At 45.7% G+C, this 16,527-nt stretch overlaps 1 protein-coding gene across 5 annotated transcripts in view; it reads left to right on the top strand.

Annotated features, from left to right (window-relative positions):
• Positions 1 to 16,527, top strand: part of SPTAN1 (spectrin alpha, non-erythrocytic 1) — a 152,510-nt gene that overhangs the window by 106,670 nt on the left and 29,313 nt on the right. For 3 of the 5 annotated variants that reach the window (XM_040324734.1, XM_040324735.1, XM_040324737.1), the window contains 11 exons: positions 971 to 1,018; positions 1,130 to 1,221; positions 2,745 to 2,889; positions 4,494 to 4,675; positions 7,761 to 7,860; positions 7,954 to 8,151; positions 8,243 to 8,389; positions 11,260 to 11,363; positions 11,881 to 12,043; positions 14,640 to 14,654; positions 15,912 to 16,043. In XM_040324734.1, the coding sequence (XP_040180668.1) occupies positions 971 to 1,018; positions 1,130 to 1,221; positions 2,745 to 2,889; positions 4,494 to 4,675; positions 7,761 to 7,860; positions 7,954 to 8,151; positions 8,243 to 8,389; positions 11,260 to 11,363; positions 11,881 to 12,043; positions 14,640 to 14,654; positions 15,912 to 16,043 (1,326 nt within the window). The remainder of the gene's footprint in view (positions 1 to 970; positions 1,019 to 1,129; positions 1,222 to 2,744; positions 2,890 to 4,493; positions 4,676 to 7,760; positions 7,861 to 7,953; positions 8,152 to 8,242; positions 8,390 to 11,259; positions 11,364 to 11,880; positions 12,044 to 14,639; positions 14,655 to 15,911; positions 16,044 to 16,527) is intronic. The other 2 variants (XM_040324738.1, XM_040324736.1) reach the window with 1 other exon arrangement.

Here is a 16,527-nt window from a genome sequence, read left to right as displayed (position 1 = left end):
TGACTGGCCGGAGCAGTGATGACGTCACTCCCGCGCATGCCTGTGGAAGCCATTAGGGACGGCACAGTCCATTTATTAACGGCACGCTCAGTGCCGCGCCGTAGACTTCGGTGCAGTCTTTTCTGCAAATATCTCTTTAACCATGTAGGTTTAGGAGATATTTCTTGCACATACAGGTAAGCCTTAATCTAGGCTTGCCTGTAAGGCAAAGTGGTCTGTAATGATTTTACAACCACTTTAAGGCTTTACAACCACTTTCAGTCACCCCCACCAGTCTCCATGTGGCTGTTGGTGACAAGTTCCTAGTGGTCATGCACCATGTTTCGACACAAGATTGTGGTCTGTCCACTGAGCTGCAATTCCATGTCTGAATTTGCCTTAAAGGATCAGTCCAGCCAAAATGAATGTTTCGGTAGGTGATACTTACCCCACATCACAATTTGGTACATCTCTCCTGCACGCTATTGGTGAGATCTTTTTACCGAGTACCTGGGTCAGCACATATGCTGCGCCCTTAGTGAGAAGCTCCCCTCTTGCTGTTGGATTTATTAAATCTATTGCAGAGAATGCAACAGGAGGAGCTGGACCACACAAAGGTGTGGGAGAACAACCATCACTGAATGGGAATAAAGTTGGGAATTATGGCAGGGAGAGCTCTCTACATAATGCAAAGTATATAAGAAAACCAGTAGCTCTACCTAGATCTAAAATCACTTTTGGGTGTACTGATCCTTTAGAATCTAAAGTTTGGATCTTCTGATCTAGTAATGGGAGTTGGCATGGCTGCCAAATAACGGTTTCCTTAATCAATTCTGGCATAGAGTATTATTGAATAACAACTATGTAACAAGTATAAAAGTGTAGCAAACCAGAACATAAATCCCAGCAAGCGTTAAATCTGAACCAATTTGGAAACTTCTGTCCATTCATAATTTTCATACATGACACTAAACTATAATTTTCTTTTCAGACTGTGAGGACAGCTGTGCAAACTGTGGCTACTTTTAATTCAATCAAGGTATGTCTTCATTACTTTTCATTATAAAACCTGCATCTTCCCAGCATTCATTGGTCACCGTTCTTTTAAACCTCACGTGATTGGTGATTGAGTTGCTCTTTTCTTCTGCAGGAGCTGAATGACCGCTGGAGGTCCCTGCAGCAGTTGGCAGAAGAGAGAAGCCAGCTGCTGGGCAGTGCCCATGAAGTACAGAGATTCCACAGGTAAAGTGGTTGGCCAGATTATGTGATGCACGGATTTGCATTGGCCACTGATCATTTATGTCAGGGGTCTCCAAACTTTTCAAATAAAGGGCCAGTTTATTGTCCTTCAGACTTTAGGAGGGCCGTATTGTGGCCAGTGGGGGCAGAAAATGTCCCGGGCCCAGCTTTAGTGAGAATAAATCTGGCTTCAGGGTTGGTGGTCAGTAGGAGGAGGAGTAATGCCCCTATCAGTAGGAGGAATAGTATCCCATCATTGGAATCAGTGGAAGAAACGGTGACCCATTGTTGGTGTCAGTGGGAGGAATAGTGCCCCAAGGGCCAGATAAAGGAAAGAAAAGGGCAACATCTGGTCCTCGGGCCGCAGTTTGGAGACCCCCTGATTTATGTGATTAGTGCAGCCCATATAATGGCTGCTACACTTTAACATATTGCGAGGAATGAACAAAAAGTAGCACCAGCGTAATGCTTGTGACACTTTAAATAAAAAAACAGATGCAGCTCCTAATAAAAGGGGTGCAAACTCAAAAAGGCTCTTTTCCCCTTGAAATACTGTATTTATTGGCGTATAACACTCACTTTTTTACCCTGGAAATAGAGGATAAACTGTGCCTGCGTGTTATACGCAGGGGGCTCTGTTAAGTTTTTTTTTTTTTTTTTTTTGTCCTAAAACTTTCCTCTTAAAGCTGTCAAATTGATAAGATTGTCCTTCTTTCTCCACTCCATGGTGTATTTTGTGCTGCCCTAGGCAAGACTAAAATCGGGCGCCCAACCCCCCCCCCCCCCCCCCCAACCATCTTTTCCTGTCCGCTGACGCACGCCGCCATCCCATCCCATATCCTGTCCCCAAAAACAGACGGATGGGGGATTTATTCCCCATCTGGCTGGCGGACCTGATCGGATGGCAGTTGAATAGAAAAAACGGACTTCCTGTCCATTTCCATACAACAGCCCCATAGAGGAGAGCAGGCTGTGTCCCTGTCCGCTCTGCATAGCAGGCGGATCCACTTTACCAAGCCCGCCCGTTTAAAAGGGCTCTTACTATGTTTTTTTGTTTTTTTATCTTATCTATTTCTTTCTTTTTTTTGTGAGGGGGGGCTTTGGAAAGACAGGAGTCTAGACAGACCTCGAATGTCTCTCCTTTGGATAAAGATGGTCCCTTTTGCCCTGCCACTCCCAAAGTCCTCTTCCTCTTTTTTTCTTCCTCCCCTCCCTTCCTCCCTTCCTTCCTTCCTTCCTTCCTTCCTCCCTCCCTCCCTCCTTCATCCTCTCCTCTTTTTTTTTTTTACCCGTCTGTCACTCCTTCATTGCTTCCCCCTGCCTAGTTCACGTGGGCTGCAGAGGAGTGGTAAAAACTGGTGGTTGATCTTGCCTATCAACCGGCTCTGAAAAGCAATCCACCGCGGATTAAAGACTCGTAAATAAAACTGCTCATGTGAACGAGGCCTAGGACTGAAAGTGCCTGAGATGACTCTTTCTGTTCAATATCTTCAGAGGAGTTTACATTCTCTCCCTTCTCTGTGCAGAGATGCAGACGAGACCAAAGAATGGATTGAGGAGAAGAACCAGGCTCTGAACACGGACAGCTATGGACACGATCTGGCCAGCGTTCAGGCGCTGCAGCGAAAGCACGAGGGATTTGAGCGAGACCTTGCTGCTTTAGGAGATAAGGTGAGGCGTACTGCCACTTCAGGACTGATTCCAATCGCATATAGCTACCACATTCCAAGCCTTTTTGTTTTCCTTTTTAGAAGTGTGCAAATAAAAAACAAATCACCTGCTGTTTTCGCTCTATTTAATATTTTTTAGCCACAGCTACATCGAGACCTAAAGCAGAACTTCACCCAAAAAGGAAAATTCCACTTGTTTGCCATGGCGATCTAAGCCAGCATTTCTTGCCCCCTCCCCCCTCACAGTCTTCTGGGACACATTACAGGTCCCAGAAGACTATGGGACCATTCACAAAGCACATAGCAGCTCGCCAATGCTCAGTAGAAATCTGTCTGTGAAGCTGCAAGGCTTACTTGAGATGCCTGTCGAGAAATGCCCCCTGTCGAAAAATGCCTGCCCGGTAATGCAAATGTGCAGCACGGAGCTGCCGAACATCGGAATTTACAATCAGCTGTAGACGGCGCCTGCGCACAATAGGCAACATTGTGCCACACGTTTCCATGCTCGTGCAAGTCTGCAAGGGACGCATTTCCTTATGATGGCCATATGTGAGCGGCGGATGCCTACAGAAGGGGGCTGTATTTAGTAATGATGGGCAGTGCTATTGCTTGTGTTGGCTAACTAAATAGGCTCTGCAAACTGCCCATCAACCTTGAAAAACCAAACCTTCAGTTGGCTAAACACGCCCCGCAAACACGTGTAGGAAGAATAACCGAGATATATTTGTTTAGGAGATGTGTTTGAGTTTCGTCAAAAAAAAAAATCCGCCCCCATCTTAACAGCACTGCCCATCATTACAGAATATGCCCCCTTCTGTAGGCATGCGCCCATGATGAAGAAATCCGCCCCTTGCAGACTTGCGCGAGCATCGGGAGCGTGATGCACAATGTTGGCTATTGTGCGCAGGCGGCGTCTACAGCTGATCATAAATTCCAATGTTCAGAGGCTTTCGGCGGCTCCGTACTGCGGAAGCGCTGCACATGTGCAGTACCGGCTGGGCATTATCCGACGGGGGGCATTTCTCGTCAGAACACCGGCACCTTCACCGAAGCCAATTTAAGAATTGGTTTGGATGAAGAAAATGCTGGATCCCTGGACAGGTAAGTGTCCTTATATTATAGGTCAGCAGCTACAGTATTTGTAGCTGCTGATAGTGGGGGGGCCTGGAGCTCCTCTTTAAAACGGAGCTCCACCAAAAAGGGAAAGCTCTGCTTATCTACGTCCTCCTCTATCCCCCCATCTGGTGCCACATTTCGGGGGAGGGGGAGCTGGTTTTGACACGTACCTGCTCCCACTTCCGGGTAATCTCGCTGCGGCCAAGATGCGGCGAGGTCCCCTGGAAGTTTGGTATCCTGTCAGTCAGTCTCTGTTTTGCTCAGATATCAATTAAAGTGGAAGATTCCGTCATATGAGGGTAGTTGCAAGGTTCTTTATATATATATATTTTTTTTTTTTATTTGTCTTTTGAAATGTTTATCCGATGTGCAATTATTGTTCTCACAGGAGCAGGTAACTTGTGTCGGTCTTTAAAAACTTGGAGAGTCTGGCTGGTAGCCGATTGCTAGGTATTTGTCACATCACCACAACCTACTTCTATTTTGCAGGTAAAGTCCCTGGGAGAGACCGCAGAGCGGCTAATCCAATCACATCCAGAATCTGCTGAGGACATCCAGGAGAAGTGCACCGAGCTCAACCAAGCTTGGTATAGTCTTGGCAAAAGGGCTGACAAGCGAAAAGTCAAGCTGGGAGATTCTCATGACCTGCAGCGCTTCCTGAGTGACTTCAGGTAAAACATGGGCATTCTTGATGACATATTTCATATAGGTGGTGTAAGATCGCATACACTATATTGTCAAAAGTATTGGGACACCTGCCTTTACATGCACATTAATGGCATCCCAGTCTTAGTCTGTAGCGTTCAATATTGAGTTGGCCCACCCTTTGCAGCTATAACCGCTTCAACTTTTCCCGGGAAGGCCATCCACAAGGTTTAGGAGTGTGTCTATGGGAATGTTTGGCCATTCTTCCAGAAGCACATGTGTGAGGACAGGCACTGATGTTGGATGAGGAGACCCGGCTCGCAATCTCCGGTGTAATTCATCCCAAAGGTGTTTTATTGGGTTGATGTCAGGACTCTGTGCAGGCCAGTCAAGTTCCTCCACCGCAAACTCACTCATCCATGTCTTTATGGACCTTGCTTTGTGCACTGGTGTGCAGTCATGTTGGAACAGGAAGGGGCCATCCCCAAACTTTTCCACAAAGTTGGGAGCATGAAATTGTCCAGAATGTCTTGGTATGCTGACGCCTTAAGAGTTCCCTTCACTGGAACTAAGGGGCCCAGCCCAACTCCTGAAAAACAACCCCACACCATAATCCCCCCCTCCACCAAATGGTTTGGACTAGTGCACAAAGCAGGGATACAACTCTCTTTATCATATTTCAAAAGTGGCAAAAGTTTAAGTCATTTGAAAGCTGTCCAGCCTTGAGACCATTTTTATGTGTAACGTCAAAAGAGTTGTAAAGGAAAAAAATTTTGGGCTAAAATGAATGTCTGCAAGGTAGACAGACAGAATAGTGTAATGATTCTGTTAAACGAGTAAATGCCTATTAAATTCCTTCATCTATATCACCTCCGGCATTTTAGTTTCTCTTCTCTCATTCACTTCCTGGTTTGCGGCGCTCGTTCATGTAAGAACTACATTTCCCAGTATGCATTGCGGCACGCCCAGTAAGTCACACCTCCTTGAAGTCTCTAACATGTAGAGAGCGTCCTGCCACACAGATGTAGTTCCCAGGAGGGGGTGAGCACGTTACTGACCACCGCAGTAAAGCCTCCCGTCACGGTGGTGAGTAACAATCAGACAAGCAGGAAGTGAACAGAACAGAGAAGAAATAGAGTGACTTCTGAGCAAAAACGAACAATGAGGAAGTGAAAAGAGGAATGTCTGCAGGTAAAGGATGCTTATTATGAAAAAAAAAATTCCTTTACAACCCTTTTAACTTTCTCAAAGGCCTCAATTAAGTGCTTCAGCAGGTCATGTTTTTCAGTATTTCGGTCAGTTTAAACAGCTGTGACCTAATCCCTGGGCCTGCACTTGGGCTATGTTCACACCTATGCAGGTAATTGGCGCTGCAGGACCGCACCTGTTCACACAGCTGTAGCCACTCGCAGAGAAAAACGCACTGCTGCTCAGGAGATGTGTGGGGATGACATTAATCCTAATGGCAACCCCACGCACTTGAAAAACGCAGCGCAGCTTCCTGCGCTGGGAACTCCACTGCACTTGCAGTTTCCAATGCGGGTAGCATTTTCAAAATGGTTCAGGGACCTTTTCCCTGCGTTTTCAGGAGGCACAGCAGCCCATTTAAATGCAGGGGTTGTCAGGTTCTCGCAAAATGCGGCTCGCAGAAGTTGTACAAGTGTGAACCTAGCACCGTGGTGTAGTGAGTAGCACTCTCGCCTAGCAGTAAAAAGGGTCCCGACCACGACACTACCTGCCTGGAGTTTGCATGTTCTCCCTGTGCCTGTATGGGTTTCCTCCGGGAACTCCGGTTTCCTCCTACACTCCAAAGACATGCTGGTAGGTTAATTGGCTTCTGCCTAAATTGGCCCTAGTATATGAATGTGAGTTAGGGACCTTAGATTGTAAGCTCCTTGAGGGTAGGGACTGATGTCAATGTGCATTGTATATGTAAAGCACTGTGTAAATTGATGGCGCTATATAAGTACCTAAATAATAATCATGAAGTATCATTCATATGTTGCAGAAAGTTTGGGATTCAGGCGATAACTCTTTATGGCTAACTTGGTTATTAACCACTTCACATCCCGGCTATTCTAATGAAGGCCACAAGGTGGCTCTGCCATCCTGGGTGGCCTTCATATGACGGCCTTGGGCCTCCCGGACGCTAGGGGGGCATGTGCGCCCACCGCGTCACTCGGGTGCCAATGCGCGTGCCTGGCAGCCGCGATGTCGGCCAGACAAAGGGTGACCCTAGACAAAGGGTGGCGGTGAAATGAAGGGGGTCATACAAGTCAAATCTCTACTAGTTGCGAAACTAGTAGAGATTTGACTTGTATGACCCCCTTCATTTCACCGCCGCCCTTTGTAAATAAATTGATTCATTTTTTACCCTTACTACAACTTTCTTTCTAAATCTCTTTATCTAGTACCGATATAGCCCCTTTGCCCCTTCTTGTTATAATTGTCTTTTGGGGCCTTTGGGGTCCCATTAACCTTAACCTTAACTCTATTCAAAATTTTTACACTAAGAGGCTTTCATATAAATTATTCTTATTAGAATGCAAATCAATTTATAACTTTTTTGAATTGCGTTTTTCAAGATATTTGTTATTCTGTGTCTCTCTTAAAATAAACTCGCCATTGAAATTATAGACTGATCATTTCTTTGTCAGTGGGCAAACGTACAAAATCAGCAAGGGGTCACATACTTTTTTCCCCTTACTGTATGTATGCTTGCAATAGAGTTACATAAACCAGCTTAGTTCTTTAGCAATTTTTATCTTTTGTGTATATAATGCAGGTTAGTCATGAAACGCTTAGAACACCATTACTCTCCTCCTCTTAAAAATGCTAGTTGACGGGCTGTCTCTGGTTGCAGGATTTTCTGTGTCACAGACTCGGAACAAGCATGCAGCAAGTGAAATCAGGGTGAACACCTGATCTGCATACTTATGCCAGGTCAGAAATGCATTTGCAGTGAATCCATAGGACTGGCTTGACTGTCAGACAGTTAAGTCTCAGAAGATCATCAATGGCAGCATGGATCTGAGACTTGGACTTGGCGCAGTTAAACACTAGTGATTAATATGCAGTCCATGGGAATTAAGAACTTTGCTTGTCTTTCAGGGACCTCATGTCCTGGATTAACGGAATTGGTGGCTTGGTGTCATCTGAGGAGCTTGCCAAAGATGTTACTGGAGCCGAAGCCCTCTTGGAGAGACACCAGGTTAGCTATGGGAGGTCTGCTGTTCCCAGGAGTAATGATCCTGCTAATGGATGCCTGTGATGACTTTTTTTTTCTTCTTTCTGCCCCACTTAGGAGCACCGCACTGAGATTGATGCAAGAGCTGGCACTTTCCAGGCCTTTGAACACTTTGGACAGCAGCTGCTGGCTCGTGGGCATTATGCCAGTCCTGAAATAAAGGAAAAGCTGGATATACTAGACCAGGAACGTGCCAGCTTGGAAAAGGCCTGGGTGCAGCGCAGGATGATGCTGGATCAGTGCTTGGAACTCCAGGTAATCTTTTTAATTTCACCCCAAAAACCACTGCTGCCTGCATGAATCTTCTCTTCAATGCCATCTGATTGTATTGTGTTCTACTCCCTAGCTCTTTAATAGAGACTGCGAGCAAGCTGAGAATTGGATGGCGGCACGTGAGGCTTTCCTCAACAATGAAGACAAAGGGGACTCCCTGGACAGTGTTGAGGCTCTCATCAAGAAACACGAAGACTTTGATAAAGCAATTAATGTACAGGTGAGATGGATATTACTGAATTCATAGGAGAGAACTTGGACTCTTCATCAGACTGTGCGTTGGGCACTCCTATTGCTGAACGGCTTTCTTGTTTGCTGCCAACACTGGGTTTTAGGAAGGAAGACCGAGCCGACGCATGAAACTTGCTGATGACAAAAGTATAAGCCCTAAACGTGTGTCTACACTCACTTGTCTATATAGTAACTGAAATGAGTGGTTATGCTTGTTCTAAAGGTAGCTACAGACATTGGATGGTGGTCTGTTATAGAAGCATGAGCCAGCCCCCAAAACATTTCCACAATCATATTAAATTGGATAAATGAGTAGGCATGTACAGGGGCAGACTGACCATTCGGGAACTCGGGCACTGCCCAAGGGCCCTTTGTCACGAAGGGTCCCCATCAGGGTTGCCAGCCTCAGTAAAACCAGGGACAGTATGTAAAAATCTGTTTTTAAAAAATCCCAAGATTATAGCTGCCCCGCCTCTCCAGTACCTTGTGTGTGTGTGTGTGTGTGTGTGTGTGTGTGTGTGTGTGTGTATACTGTGTGTGTGTGTGTGTGTGTGTGTGTGTGTGTGTGTGTATATATACTGTGTATGTATACTGTGTGTGTGTGTCTGTATTGTGTATACTGTGTATGTATGTATAGAGTGTGTATGTATAGAGAGTGTGTGTGTGTCTGTATTGTGTATACTGTGTGGCCCCATAATCTCCTATTGCCCGGGGGGCTCCATAATCTCCTATTGCCCGGGGGGCCCCATAATCTCCTATTGCCCGGGGGGTCCCATAATCTCCTATTGCCCGGGGGGTCCCATAATCTCCTATTGCCCGGGGGGTCCCATAATCTCCTATTGCCCGGGGGGCTCCATAATCTCCTATTGCCCGGGGGGCTCCATAATCTCCTATTGCCCAGGGGGCTCCATAATCTCCTATTGCCCGGCGGGCTCCATAATCTCCTATTGCCCGGGGGGTCCCATAATCTCCTATTGCCCGGCGGGCTCCATAATCTCCTATTGCCCGGGGGGCTCCATAATCTCCTATTGCCCGGCGGGCTCCATAATCTCCTATTGCCCGGGGGGCTCCATAATCTCCTATTGCCCGGCGGGCTCCATAATCTCCTATTGCCCGGCGGGCTCCATAATCTCCTATTGCCCGGCGGGCTCCATAATCTCCTATTGCCCGGGGGGCTCCATAATCTCCTATTGCCCAGGGGGCCCCATGAGTTGTCAGTCCGCCCCTGGGCATGTATGTATGGGGAACCCCCACAGCACATGCCTCATAAATTCTGCAGTGAACTAATATACAATAACGTAACAGTATACAAAACAGTTAACGTATATGAAAAACTTGACCTTCTTTCTGTGGTCACATTAAAGTCGCAGAATAGTGTACTATGGATTTTCTAATGAGTGCAAAGCATTCGCTGTTTCCATTTAGTCTGTCTTTCTCTCTGATTGGAAAGCTTGCATAGAACTATACAGATTGGGACAGTGATTGGTTGCTCTTTGACCTCTGGAAGATTCATGACCCGGCCACTTTTTGCGATATGGCACTTCACTAATTTAACTGACAATTGTACGGTGATGCAACGCTGTACCCAAATGTTTTTATTTATTTTTCCCTCCTTACTTTTGGTGGTATTTGATTACCACTGCGTGCTGTTTTTTGTTTTCAAATTTTTTTGTAAAAAAAATAATATATATTTTTTACTTTCTGCTAAAAAATATATCCAATCAAAAAATGTAATCTCTTCATAAATTTAGGCCAATATGTATTCTACTACATATTTTTGGTAAAAAAAATAATCCCAATAAGAGTTACTGTATTTATTGGCGTATAACACTCACTTTTTTACCCTGAAAATAGAGGGTAAACTGTGCCTGCGTGTTATACGCAGGGGGCTGTGGAAAGTTTTTTTCATGAAGCTTCCCTCTTAAAGTTAGGGTGCGTGTTAGAAGCCTGTGCGTGTTATACGCCGATAAATACGGGTATAAAGTTTACAAACTATGGGATATATACTGGAATTTCTATTTAACTACCGTATTTATCGGGGTATTGCGCGCTCCGGCGTATAGCGCGCACCCCTAATTTTGACCCTAAAATCCTGTAAAAAAAACATTTTACTACTTACAGTTTTGGTGTCTTGCCCGGCGGCCTCGTCCGGTCCGGCGTCCGTCTGCGGCCTCGGTGTTCTCCCGCGCTGTCTTCATGTCGAATCCCCGCTTCCCGCGCTCAGTTTGAAGCCTCCGCCGACGTATACCGAGCGCAGTACACTCGGGTATATTCGGCCAGGCTCGGCTCGGCTTCTCACGCATAAACGTCAGAGCGTGACTACGAGCGAAGCCGAGCCTGGCCGAATGTACCCGAGCGTACTAAACTCAGTATATGTCGGCACAGGCATTCAAACACGGTGCGGGTATCGGCGTATATCGCGCACCCACGATTTTGCCCTGATCGCCGTTATGCGTTCTTTACCGGAGATCGCTGGGTGCCAGAGGACATCGAGTGCCCCACAGATAGGCTTGTGTTGTGAATATGTGCACGCCTTCTACAGGCGTTGGATGCCGAATCACGCATATATACGTGGTTCGGTGCACAGCTGCTGCCCTGTAGCAATAAGACTGCTATAGGGCGGTCAGCAAGTGGTTAAATAAGTTAGCCACTTTAGGTATCAAAGGCAACTGAAAGACAGAAATGCCAATTACAGTGCTGATAACCATGGAAAGGTTGCATTGGACACATTTTGGTTTCAACGTGCATCAGGGAAGATTATTTGGAGTAAGCGGTGTAGTCTGATATAGACAGTCGTAGTTTTTATTAACCATCCCCTCTGTGTCTACTGTGCTAAACAGGCTTTACTTATCATTACAGGAAGAGAAGATCGCAGCTTTGCAGTCCTTTGCTGACCAGTTAATAACCGCCGACCACTATGCCCAGGGAGACATTGCTAGTCGTCGTAATGAAGTCCTGGACAGGTGGGAAAATCTGCCAAATGAGCCATGTATTGCCAGTATAAAGGATGTTGTACATATGTATAGGATATTAGGAAAAAAAAACACTGTGTAAAAAAAAAATTGTCAGGTTTTCAATTTTTTTTTTTTTTTTTTTTTGTGGTCTTTATGAACGGGAAGGCGATTAGGCTTTCTGGGCTTCATTGACTGTGGAGTGAGCTTCGCTGCTGTGGATCGGGAGTAGTGAACTCCACAAGCTCTCTAATAGCTTAACCAAAGCTGACACAGGACTATTCAATTTGAATTCCTAGTACATGGACTGTGTAGACCAGGGGTCTCCAAACTATTTGGCCCTCCAGTTGTTCCGAATCTACAAATCCCATCATGCCTAGTTATGTGTGTGATGTCAGAGTATTACAATGCCTCATGGGAAGTGTAGTTCCACAATAGCTGGAAGGCCGTAGTTTGGAGATCCCTGGTGTAGACCAACGCCAATCCTGTTTGTTTTGGGTTCTAAAAATCGGTTCCTTTTCTCCTGTAGGTGGCGTCGTCTGAAGGCTCAGATGATAGAGAAGCGATCCAAGCTTGGAGAATCTCAGACTCTGCAGCAGTTTAGCAGAGATGTAGATGAGATTGAAGCCTGGATCAGCGAGAAGCTCCAGACAGCAAGCGATGAGTCCTACAAGGATCCCACAAACATCCAGGTGGGTGTTGGGGGGGGGGGGGGGCAATACGAACACAGATTACTATACTATAACGCCAAATTGTAATGTGCCTAAACAAGTACTCTATATAAATGGTACGATATGAAGAGCTAAATTGTTGAAGTTTGCACTGAAAGTGACCCTTGCTGTTACAGTTATATTACATGCTCAATTTAAATTGCTTGTGTGTGTAACAGATCCAAGTTGGATAGATTTCCTGACAAACTATGTAATTTAAGCCCAGCATTCAGTTTTCAGCCCTGGAAGGTAGGAGAGTACTGCAGCCAAAGCTGGGTTTATTTTATTTTTTATTTATTTTTTAATGAAAAATCTAGCCAGGAGTTGGACTTTAACAGTCTGCCCTTGTTGCTTATATTCACAATTCTATTCTCTCCTCTGCCATTGTTGAAGGGGCATGACCGAAAAAGGTCTGCCAATTGGCAGGCTCAGCCAATGAGAGCGCTGACCTGTGTGTTATGGGGGGGGGGGTGTGTTTGATGGGGACAAGAGCCTCTTCCCGACAACCCTGGCCATCGGTTGTTGGGGGCTTATCTGAATGTGGAAGCCCCCTTTAACAAGGGTCGTCCCCCTGTCAGAACGCAATCACTCAGCAGGGGAGATCGCTGTACTAACATCAGACTGCTGGGTTGCACAAAAAAAATAAAACTTCTAGTGTGTACCAGGCTCAAGAGGAAGCATGCAAATTTCCCCTTCCTCCTGTGACAGTGTTGGGATTAGCCTGATTGGCCAATTACCAAGTCCTAGTGCAGTCACATGGGGTTGGGAAGAGTGTCCTCATTCCTGTATTCTCTAACCAGAGAGAACTGAATATTAAACTGGCCATGCACTAGTAGGATTTAGTTCAAAGTTTTTGTGTTTAAAAGTGGGGTCAAAGCAATGTTCGGTAACGTGAAGAGAAAATTCAAAGGAGCATTGTACTAGTGTATGGCCAGCTTTTTATCAAAATCATAGTCTTTATTGAGGTCTAGGTATAGGTTAGGCCATAGTGCATGAAATAAAGACCCTTTTCACACTGAGGCCGTTTTGCGGCATTTTAGCGTTAGAATTGGTGCCTGAAAACATCCTCACATTCGTTGCAATGGGTGTTTTTACACCCGGGGCGGTGCACTTGCGTGACATTTAGAAAAAGTCCTGCGAGTCAGAAGCGCCACAACACTGAGGTTTTTAACCCCTTTTTTGGGGGTTAAAAGCGCCCTGCTAGCGGCTGAAAAGCGCCACTTAAGCAGCGGTAAGCGGCGCTTTACCGCAAGCGCACGGGCAGCCCCAGTGTGAAAGGTGTCAAATGAAACGCATAAAAAAAAAGTTACATCCTGTGACATAACAATAGGCAGCTGATAAAACTGGTGCAGTAATATATATGGAGTTCTACCCTCAAGACCACCTCATTTACACAGGGCAGTACACCTGATGTTTACTATAAGTAAAGCATCAAACTCCACCATATAGCACAGGGGTCTCCAAACTTTTCAAACAAAGGGCCACTTGATTGCCCTTCAGACCTTAGGAGGGCCGGATTGGGGCCAGCAAGGGAAGAAAATGTCATGGGCCAGGCATCAGCGAGAACAAATATGGCCTCAGGGTTGGTGGTCCATAGGAAGAGTATTCCCCCTATTAGTAGGAGGAATAGTATCCCATCATTGGTATCAGTGGATAATATAGTGCCCCATTGTTGGTGTCAGTGGGAGGAATAGTGCCCCAAGGGCCGGATAAAGGCTAGCAAAGGGCCACATCTGGCCCTCAGGCCGCAGTTTGGAGACCCCTGATATAGCATATCAGGGAAGACTAGGCAATACATGGAGATAACCTATAGGGACTGGTCGCTGAAGTTGTGGATATGAAAGCATATAAACATGGCATAGTGTGGCCAGCTTTAGAGGTTTTCTTCTCTTTACTCCTGCAGGTGAGTGAAAGGAGCAGTTGAGCGATGAGAAAGTTAAAGGGGGTTGTAAAGCTTTGTGTTTTTTCACCTTGATGCATCCTATGCATTAAGGTGAAAAAACACCTTGTAGTGACCCCCACCTGTTTTTACTTGCCTAAGCCACGAAACTCCTGGATTCGTTCCTGCGATGGTTTCCTCCTGCTTGAGGCGGCTCGTCATTGGAGATTGATAGCTGCGCAGCCATTGGCTCACGCTGCTGTCAATCGCATCCAATGACGCTGGGGGGCGGGGCCGAGTGATGCAGTCGGCAGCTATAACCACCGGCTGTATCATGGGAGCGCGCCTGCAAGCTGACCCCCTTGGGAGAAAGCTTCCCATGGAGGGGGTTAGCGCTTACGGGGAGGAGCCGAGGGACCCCAGAAGACCAGGATCAGGGCCACTCGAGTGGAGGTAAGTATGACATTTTTGTTTATTTTTTGAGGGAAAAAAAACGAAGCCATACAACCTATTTTAATATAAGCAACTAAAGGAGCTGGCATTTAGGCGAGCACGTTACTTTGGTCCTCATGGGAAAGGACACACTCCCTTTAAATCGGGTTATTTTATTGTTTCATATAGTAATGTAGTAGCCATTCATGCTTCCAACAGTTCAGTGTCTTTTTACTCAATGCCTTCTTTTCTCAATCTATTTTATAGCTTTCCAAACTCCTGGTAAGTGGTCAGGAAGTTCTTTTGTGTCCCTCACCTTTGTTCATAACCATCTGTATTATTTTTATTTTTTAATGATGGTCATCTGTCTGTAATGTATCTTGTAGTCAGTAGTCATTGCTTTTTCATTTTATTTTTTTCTAGCCCTAGTTTTGAATGTTTTTTTGTTTTGCTTATTGGCAAAACACGCTCTACATGATGTTACCCTACAGGTCATGCAACCAAAATCACATCTGACTGACTGTGGTCCCTTTTTACTTAATACAGGTAGATGTATGGTCCAGAGGCATCCTCCAGAAAGAAGAGTTACAGTACTGATAAATCTATGTGAGCTGAATGCACTATGACTTTAATAGCATCTGGGGTGCATTCAGAAGGTCCTGTCCTTAGTAACCTTCCCATTCCCAAGAGACCTTCTCTCTCTGGAGGATTGTTTAATTTTCATTCTTCTTTTAAATCCTCATTCACGTGGGCACTTAAACTCATAATCCATGACGGGGCAGTGTCTTTAAACATCTGGAGCCACTAGGTGCTGCATGCAGGCAGTATATTCAAGTCTTTGGGAATGCAGCAGCTGCGCAGACACAGCCGCTCAACCCAATTTGGCAGCCCTGTGGGTGCTAATGAGCAGCCTCCACTGTTTATTTGGTATCATTCACATGAACAGGTGTTAAATTGGGCCAAGCGGCTCTGTCTGTGCAGTCTTATTCCATAGACCTGATAGGGCTGCCTGCAAGACACGACCCATTCATGGACTACAGGTGCAAGTCCGTAAACTTGAGGCTCTGTCAGATCGTTTGTCCTTTTTGCTGCTTACCTCTCATTCTTTAGTCCTTCAGGTGATCCTTTGCCCAAAACGCATACGGTAACACCTTTTAGAGCATCGTTTAAAAAAAAAAGTCTTTGTGAAATGCATGCTTTACAAAAAGTAGGGGCAAAAGTCCAGAAAGAAGGAAAAAAAAATCATAAATAAGCCGTAAACCCAAAAATGGTGACCTTTTTTAAACCTCATGCAGAACGTGTTGAGGTCTCGTCTGATTGTACTCGGACTGTGGCATTTATTTATTTTATTTTGCTTGTTAATGTTATATGTCTTCATTGAAGCTCTCAGATAACTGGTCATGGAACATATCTGCCTCCCATTTTCCTAATCCTCTGGTGTCCAAGAACACTGTAACCTCATGTCACTTGTTCAGACATCCAGCGTAGACCTCACTCATGTGATGTTGAGTGTAACTGTTGTTCCTTACTACCCTGCAGAGCAAACATCAGAAGCACCAGGCATTTGAGGCTGAGCTGCAAGCTAACGCAGATCGTATCCGTGGTGTCATAGACATGGGCAATTCTCTCATAGATCGTGGCGCGTGTGCCGGCAGTGAGGATGCAGTGAAGGTGAGTAGACATTTAGACGTGGTTGGAGTGTGTTTGTGGCTGCTTTTCTCCTTAATGAATGGTTAATTTGGTATAAAACCAAACCCTGTTTTGACTTGCTCCAAGAGATCGTCTTGTTGCTGGCAGTTTGTACCTCCTAGCGGTCCTCATTTCCGCAAGGCAATCTTGAAAGGTCAAAGACCGTCCAAAATATTTGTCCTTTGTCCAAATGTTAAAAGGAGAAGAGGGGGGAGATTTGGGACTTTAAATGAGGCACATGTGGGGTGTGACTCCATCCCTGGTTCAAAGAATACAATGGGGAATTTTGGGACTTTGAATGAGTCTCTAGACCATAGGTGGCAAACACAAAGCCCGCAGGCCGAATCCGGCCCTCCAGGCCATTTCACGTGGCCCTCGCACCTCTGGTCCTACTCCAGACCCTTATATTCTGCTTTTAAGCAATGCATCCAGATTCTTCCCAGCAGCAGCATAAGGAAAGGGGGGT

Source organism: Rana temporaria, chromosome 9 (assembly GCF_905171775.1).
Source record: "Rana temporaria chromosome 9, aRanTem1.1, whole genome shotgun sequence".
NCBI lineage: Eukaryota > Metazoa > Chordata > Amphibia > Anura > Ranidae > Rana > Rana temporaria.
Note: the sequence above shows the minus strand (reverse complement) of the source record. Positions and strands in the feature narration are given on the sequence as shown.